The 8,709-nt window shown below is 35.9% G+C and overlaps 1 protein-coding gene across 6 annotated transcripts; it reads right to left on the bottom strand.

Moving 5' to 3' along the window:
* Window positions 1-828: 828 nt before the first annotated feature.
* On the bottom strand, window positions 829-6,719 carry LOC107842716 (ethylene-responsive transcription factor-like protein At4g13040). Of its 6 annotated transcripts, none has more exons than XM_016686673.2 (7): window positions 6,468-6,719; window positions 5,285-5,346; window positions 4,931-5,061; window positions 2,938-3,022; window positions 1,816-1,990; window positions 1,473-1,594; window positions 829-1,386 (listed from the first exon to the last, which is right to left on the bottom strand). In XM_016686673.2, the coding sequence occupies exons 2-7, from the start codon at window positions 5,325-5,327 to the stop codon at window positions 1,235-1,237; spliced, it is 708 nt and encodes a 235-aa protein (XP_016542159.1). In that variant the 5' UTR covers window positions 5,328-5,346; window positions 6,468-6,719; the 3' UTR covers window positions 829-1,234. The 6 variants fall into 6 exon arrangements, with proteins under 6 accessions (XP_016542159.1, XP_047252939.1, XP_047252942.1 ...); XM_047396983.1 differs by lacking the exon at window positions 6,468-6,719 and adding an exon at window positions 6,326-6,357; XM_047396986.1 differs by lacking the exon at window positions 6,468-6,719 and adding an exon at window positions 6,149-6,245.
* Window positions 6,720-8,709: the final 1,990 nt, after the last annotated feature.

Raw genomic sequence — 8,709 nt, 5'->3', positions numbered from 1 at the left:
TATAATACCGTGTAGGATGTATAACTAATCCATGTATTAGTTATACATTGTTCCAAAATTGCTACCAAATAATGTATAAATAATTCCATCATTTAATCCATGGATAATGAAAATAATCCACTCTACCAAACGGGTCCTAATTGTACACTTTATAATACTTAAGATGATGTATAACTAATACGTGTATTAATTATATATAATGCTAAAAAGTCAACCAAACGAAGGACTAGATAATGCCAAACCCAATACATATAATTTTCTAATGCATCTTACGAAACGACCCCCGCAAGGTTCAAATCTCACCAAAACCTTCATTCATAGGAATACGTTTTCATTTTTTCTCTACAGATTCCTAAAGTTTCCCTTGGCATCCCTATCTTTGGGACACAAGGACTTGGGTGGCTGGAAATGCATGTCCAATCAGAAAGACGTTGAAAATTAAAGTTTGGGAGTGAAAAGTACTCATCTCTCAATGATAGGAGCTTATGAGGTCGGTCAATCCAAGATTTTGGCGAAGTCATGAGAATCAAACGTGGAAAATTCTTGCTTGTCTAAATTCCTTTCCAACAGAAACTGGCCCATATATGTGAATTGTGATGTTACATTGCCAGCTAAGGAAAAAAATGCAGCTGCGTTCCCTCCACACATCTTTTAATTATATATCCTCCCATTGCACACAATAAAAAAGCACTTGTATTATTTTAATTTTGTATAACATTAGTCAGGTGAATTTAAATGAAATAACATGGCTGAAAATTCATCTGACCTGAACTTGTTTATTTGTTATTGTTTTATCTCATCATTTTTATCAATATTTGGAAATCGTGATGACGTCATACATAAATATATTGATATAAACAAAGCGTTACATGGTTCGATTGTTGTATATTAACAGTCAACCTACTACAGTCCTCTTGTCATGTCCCTTTATTTCCCCGTCATATACCATTATTCACCGGTAAGAGATGCTGATCAAAGTCACTTCTGCATGTCAAAGTTAATCAAGCATGACAATAGATCTCGAGGCATGCACAATAACATACTTGTGATCGAACTCGATTAAACTTTGCCAATAGAAAGGTATATGATAACCCGCCCTAATAGGGGCACCTATATTTGTGTAAATCTATACGACTGACAGAATCATCCAGTTGTAAGTACGTGGCTGACCAGCTGAACAGAATCAATAGCATTATTTTTCCAGCATTCACAAAATGGAGGAGAGAGGAGGGGATCAAGAGAACGATACGTCGTGCTCTATATCTTCAGAGGCTGAAAACCCATTGCTTTCTGGCTCCCCTCCCTCCTCTTCCTCCTCACTGTTCAGTGCTGAAGTTAAAGGCTCAGATTTCCTCCGTGCACCAGCTCCACTTCTTCTTCGAGTTTCTGCAAAAAAAAATTGATCTGATTAGTACGGTAGCCACCAAGAACTGTTACAGTGACTAGAAGTGGTAACAGTATTGGGACTTTACTCTTGTTAGTAATCGCTGAGCGTGTAAATGCTAAAAAATCATCCCATTTGAATTGTCTTAGTTCCTGCTTCTCCTCCTCTGAAAGCTCAAAATTTGGTTCCCTCCCACACATAAAAGCAGCCCTACAAATTCAAAAGGAAAAAAGAAATTTTTCGTCCATATTAAAGCTTCCATAGATAAATCATCTAATTCCAATAGAACTGAACAAGGATCTTGTTACTGTAAATTGGTAGATGAACCCTAGGAAATCCCACCTGTCGCACATTTGAAATTATTAGCATTACACTGAAGGAGGAACAATATTTAACAAGGTCAAGAGATAAACATGCAAGCAGTATGCTACCTGTCATACAGTCTAGCAGCTTCTTCTTGAGTGCCAACTGTACCCAAATGGATTTGTTTCTTATCAACTTTTATTGCAGCTTGCCATTTCATATTTTTAAAGTAGACACCTCTCATGAGACATGGCTCTTGGTTTTCAAAGTGCTTTCTCCTGTGTCGCTTTCTGCGTTTAACTTCTGCAACAGCAAATGCACAAATATTTCACGGGATGCAAGCATCAGTTCTAAGGACACGAGATTCCTTACAACGCGCTCGATGTGAATATTCCTGCACTAAATTTCTGGGACTAGAGGGTCCAAGAACTGGTGGCTTTAAGTAGGACTATTCAAATAGTTCCCAGCTAATTCACAAGATTCAGGCAAACAACAAAATGGAGCAATTCATCAATTGATGGAACTTTTTGATGATATGCTGATGACCACAATCAGCAGCTGAGTTTCAAGTGACATATCTCACAAACATGAAATATTGATATTCTGAGGCATGACTATCGAGGAACAGAGGAAGCTAATTAATATTCAAGGTGATTCCTTTTTTGTATTTCATAGAAAAAGAAGAGTAATTGCACACATAAGCCGTTAAATCATCCATATATGTGCTTCATGTTGTTGAGCCTAACTTGCAATTTTGTCTGCAATAGACAGTGCTTCATGTCGCTGTTCAATTAATTATCATGTTCCATTTAAAAATACTTGCAGAAAATTATTCATAAACACATGTAGATTCCACTTTCTGTCCTCGTCAATATTTTAACAGTCTGTCCCCCAACTCCCACCCCCCTTTCCTACTCTTCTTTCTTTTTTGTCTTCTTATTTAGCATTCTCTTTACTCCTTTAGACCTGTTTTTAGTGAACAAGCAGCTATAGACTTTGTAAAGCACCAATAGTTCCCATCAGTTTGATATGAGATTAGAACTTTGTTTCAGAAGCAACAAAATTTTAAAGTCGGGTAAACCAAATGCAGGGCTGAACAATTATGTGCAGTCATGTCGAAGATACCAAACAGACATATTTGAATTTTGTTGTATCTACAATAAAGATCAGCAGAATCTACCCTACTATAATGAAATAGAAGAACGGCAACAAGGTGATAAAACCATCATTAGTATATAGTAAGGAAAAACCTGGAAATTGTTGAGCGGTCTGCTCCATCAAGGAGCCAGAGGCATGACTATTTGATGTTCCAGGAACAACCTTTATAGCAATTTTCTGGAGTGCATTGAAACAATATATTAGGATATAAAGAATGCAAACAGAACTTAGTGTTCCTAACGAAACCATCAGATTGTGAATTAACATCCTATTGACTGGGAAGAAAACATACATATTAATCTGATCACTGACCAAAAGATAGTCGGTAATAGAAAGGTCTGAGTACGATTATGAATTTTTGCGTGAAGTTTTACTTAATAGTCAATACCACAATACTGATAGTTGTGCCATAACTTGTCAGTAATCAATTATTCATTCCTTACTGTAACTGAAGCAGAAGAAAATATTTGGAGAGAACTATTATCCGAAATTCTATTAAAGCTGGACAGAACCTTAAATATTCAAAGATTTGACATCATCATTCCAATTGACTTTATTTTTAGTAGTAAGAATGCAATCAGTTCTAGAAGACAATACACGTAAGGCCATAAAACTGTAAAAGGAGCAACAAACATGGTCGGCTATCCACTAAAATCTCATCACTTGGAGACGTTGAAAAACCTACTGCAGTGGACACATTTTTTTTTCCTTTTGTGTGTCATTGCCAGTATTAATTTACAGAGAAAATCAAGTGAATTGACTTTCCATCTGTTAGAGAGGGTTAGAGTCCAGATTGGTTGAGAATAGACTGGTGGTTTGCTTATATGGACTTGATCAATCCTCACCTCATGAGCTAGCTTTGGGATTGAGTTAGGCACAAGTGTCATCATATTTTTACATGGTATCGGAGCTAGGTCCTTCACTATTTGGGCTTCCGGTCTGAGCACTTGTTGGACCTGGGCGTGAAGGGGGTGTTAGAGTGGGTTAGAGTCCCACCTTGGTTGGGAATGGGGAGGTGGTTAATTTGGGCAATCCTCCCTCATGAGTGGGGTTGAGTTAAGCCCAAGTATCATATCTTTAAAGCATCGATCAGACATAAATAGCTATTTCCATATTAAGCACTTTCTGCAGAGAAACTAGAGCTTTTTCTCCATGAAATTATCTAGGAAACAAGCTGAAAGACACACAACACAGCACAAGATAAGCAGCATAACAACAGTATTCATAGTTACAAACCGAATTACGCAGACATCTACTGATTGTCAAATACGGTTAAGTTTTCACTTAGACTTTCCTTCCCAAGAAACCAAATAACTACCTATGATGGGGACGCCACTTCAACTAATTTGATCAGTATTCTGGAAAATGTTTTACATGGTTCTGAAGATAAAGATCGATGCATAAATAGCATAGAATATCTTAGCTTCCATACTATGCAAACTAGTTTGACTAAGCATGAGGATATGTAATTACATAGGTTTAGTAGGAGATATATTAAACAAAATCTCAATACATTATTATAGCAGATTAACTTACTTCTATCTAAACCAGATCTTTTCACGATAACCCAAAATAGAAGGAAATAGATCAGAGACAATATCCTTTTGGATCATAGCTTAGTAAAGTCCAATCATATAATACTTTTTCAATTAGGTCATTCATAAAAACCATTCAACTGAAAACTATTTCATTTGCTGATTCAAGATACGGTTTTCAGCAGTCAAAAGACCCATAGAAGCCACCCCCATACCTCATATTAGAAAGAGAGGGGAAAAAGTTATAAATAGAGGCTGTCCTAAAACTGTTAAAGGTGACGCCACACTGCTTCTATCTCATTTAAGCTAAATGTTTGCATCCTTCATACTTGCTTGTCAGAGTAGAAGTAGAAGTAGAGTCTAGTCTTCAAAGATTATTGGGAGAATTTTAAAATTAAAAAATCAGGCAAATTTAGACATTCATGTTCATGGAACATATTAGCACAATAGTGAAATATATAGATAACGCTATCGCTTTGACTTCAGATAAACTAAAATAGTAACTGGAGGGATGTAGCTAGAATACCAAACATCAATACACTCTTCATACCTCTTTTGACTCATCAATATCAGTTGATGTCATTGGATGGACACTAGTGGGTCTGTTGTTGAAGAAACGATGTTCCGCAAAGTGGTCATTCTCAGAAAACTTTGGCAGTGGAACCAAGAAGGCGCTTCGTCCTTCATAATCATTTGGGTATCAAGAAAAGTTATCCAAAAATATTGCTGAACTTGTAAAGTAAATAGACCCGAGAGTAAACAATATAACAGATACAAGTGAAAACATTGCATTCTAGATCAAATAGATAGAAAACTTGACAACTATATTTTACAAAGTACAGAAACTACGGGTCTATATGATTTCAATGATTATAATCAACCAAGATGCACTGATTTTCCATACCAGAGCAAAGTCCTAACAGCTTGCGCCTTCGGATGCTCACCATAGCATTCGCCAAATTTTGCCTAGCAGAACAACTATTTTAGCAACACTTGAAATGTATAAGAGAAGACTGGAAAATCTAACAACAGGAACTAGAAAAGGAAAAGAAAGGTCGAGACACATTTCCATTTGTAACTAGAAGAATGATGCCAACTTGTTGCGCAAAGTAGAAGAAATGCCTAATGTGGCCATTAGATGGCTGGGAATTAAGACCATGTATGAAGCATCTTAAACACTGAATCGTAATTCTGAATACATTATTAGCATTACATACACTGATTGGGCACAGAAAAATAGACATCTTTCATTCCACATTACTTAATCTGATGATTATCTACCTGCTAAAATTAAGCCCAGAAAACGTAGTGGAAGTTTTAGCCTTTACTAGCTAGTTAGTATACACTTTCTACGTCAGTAAACACCTTGTGAAGGAAAGGTGAAAATGAATTAAAGATGTTATCAGCCGGAAATATGTGAGTTAAAATCCAAGACAACGTCGGCCAATTTCAATGGAAGAAAGGGAAGCGCTGACTTTTGAAGATGCATGATAGAATTGCAGAAGCTTAGAAAGAAAGGCAAGGAATGCCAACAATTAGACTAGCTAGACAACTAGTGGCCAATAAAAGGTACTAAGAAAGATTCAAACGACAAAATCAAGGTGACAACAGACCAAAACAATAAAAACCATGAACCCTCAAGTTGACAACTTCACAACCCCAGAACAAAGGATTAATCTATCAGGCATTGAAGATACATTAGTATTTCCATAGGTAAAGCAGAGATGCCAACCAGAAACAACTTTGAAGGAATCTATAGAAAACACACCAAGTAATCCCTCTAGAAGATAAGGTTATATCTCTCTTTGTAGACCAAGTCAACCCTCAGCAACCTACCACCTTTTTTGTGGATAAAAGAAGAAGAAAGAAGAACCCAACTCCCCAAGACTACAAACATCAAAACAATCAGAACAAGGGAAAGAAAAACCTCAGTACTAGCACCCACATGAAAAAGAGTACCATTTGTCAGCATCCAAAGCACATTGACTGAGGTCAGTACTGACAAATTATCCCACTTTCCACATGTTAAACTATAAGTCAAAAGTAGCAAAAAAGAAACAAAATCAAAAACACCGACGAAATAGTACCTTAAAACTACAACAAGACTGTAATAAGAAGAAGAAGGTAAAGTGGTTGGTGGAGCGTGGAAACCGAGGAAACGAAAAATCTGGAATGGGAGATTTTGGTGAAAAGAAGAAGGATCTTTTAATTTGAAAGGGGGGGAGGAGGGGGAGAAGGTGGTGAAGAAAGGTTGTGAAGAGGGTGTGGTAGGAAAAGAGAGAGAAAGGGGTGGAGATTGTGTTTGTAATTGTAGTAGTTGTTGTTGCTGTTACTCATGCATCTACCACCTTTTGTTTTTATTTCTACTCTCATTATTATGTCTTTGTTTTCTACAAAGGCTGGCTGGCTGGCTGGCTGGCTGGCTTGCGTGCTTGCTTGCTTTCTGCTGATTTATTTTTATTTTTTTAAAAAATAAAAAAAGCCCTTTCTAGCTTGTGGGGTGGCGGGGGTTGTGGGTACAAAGAGTTAATTAGCACTCCTATTAATCTAAAATAATTAAATTATTGAAATATGAGATATTCTTTAAAAAATATTTTTTTTATTTTATTTTATGTGTCATTATTTTTTTTGGTCCGTTTCAAAAAAAATATAATTTTTCTTTATTTGATAACTATTTAAAGATATAATTTCACTTTTATCTTGTTGGTCTCATTTAATTAAAAAAAAATAGTAGCACATTTTTTGATAAAAGAACAATTTGGTAAGTATAATCAAGTCTTCCCTTATTTCTTAAACTCCGTACACAATCAAACGGCGACATTAAAATGGGACGAAGAAAGTATTTCTTAGAACATAAATTATAATTTAATTTTTAATTTTCTTAATTATTCTTTTAGAAAATATGAAGTTTTTAAGACCTCATTAAATGAAAGAATAAAATTAAAAGAATTTTTCAACATATATTTTAAAATATAAATAAAAATTTAAGTTTTGTGCATCATTGATATACTTTTTTTTACACCATCAGCTATTTTCCACCTGTAGCAGCACATATATTTTTATTTTTTTGTAAAAGAAAGATAAAATTAAAAAAAGACTTTTAACTTTACCGATTTCTCTTTCCTCCCATGAACGTAGCAGTCTCTCTAACTTCTCTTATGTAATTTTTCTACCGCATAATTTTTGGCTAAATAGATTCTATTGCATCCTAAGTATCTTCTCCACATATATATTATTTTTTGGTCTCCTCCACATATATATTATTTTTCGGTCTCAAGCTTCAGGTAAACGAATTTCTTGATCACTGTTATAAAAGCTTGTGCTTGTAGTAATGTACCTGATCATGCTGTAGTTTTTTATTATGAAAGGCTTAAAGATGGGTTCTTGACTAATAGTTTTGCGTTTTCGCCGCTCATGAGTGCTTGTGCTAAAACGGGTTGTTTGGGTCAGAAGTGTCATGGACAAGTTGTGAAAAATGACGCTGATGGTGTTTTGGAAGTGCAGAATTCGTTAGTGCATTTTATAGTAGTCGTGGTTTGATTGGTCTTGCTAGGAAGGTATTTGAGGGAATGGACGAAAGAGATGTTGTGTCGTGGAACAGCATTGTGAATGGATATGTAAACGTAGGTGAGTTAGGCATGATGATACAAGTCAAATGGCCACCTTAATTTTTGAAGACATGATTAGAGGTCATCATTTAAATGCTCAAGACTTGGTCACCCCGAGGGCACAAGAATATGCAAGGAAGACCCCTTTTGAGCACAAGCAAGGCCGTGTGTGGAAGATTGCTTGGAGTATCGAAGACTTGAAGACTCACAGTTTTGAACAATAAATACTTAATGGGTCATGATTTGGTCATCTCCATTAAGGGTATTTTGGTCAATTCATTGGGTCCAAATGCACTCCATAGCCATCCCACCCTTTAAGGGCATTATTGTTATTTTTCCTTGTCTTGTAATAGAATATAAATAGAATATTTTAGGTGTTTTTCTCATTAGTTGTTCATTGATGTAAGACTTGGAACATGAAACACCTTTAGTTGTAGGACTTGGAATAGCCACCACACCGAAATGAGGGCAACAAGTGTGGATATCACTTGTGTTGCAATGTTGGCTTGAGACGTTGGTGTTTAGAGGAGGTAAAGTTTCTCTTGTGTCAACGTAGGAGTTAGGTTAACCATTGCGTGTAGTGTTAAGGGCCCAAGATTACCATATTCTTGGATTCTTAAGATTATACCAATCAAGGTCTAACTATCTATCCATTTTGTTTATGTTGTAATCGCTTGTTTGTGTTCTTGTAATTCAAATCTGTGACTTGTTGTTCTTGTTC

Source organism: Capsicum annuum, chromosome 9 (assembly GCF_002878395.1).
Source record: "Capsicum annuum cultivar UCD-10X-F1 chromosome 9, UCD10Xv1.1, whole genome shotgun sequence".
Classification (NCBI taxonomy): Eukaryota; Viridiplantae; Streptophyta; class Magnoliopsida; order Solanales; family Solanaceae; genus Capsicum; species Capsicum annuum.
Note: the sequence above shows the minus strand (reverse complement) of the source record. Positions and strands in the feature narration are given on the sequence as shown.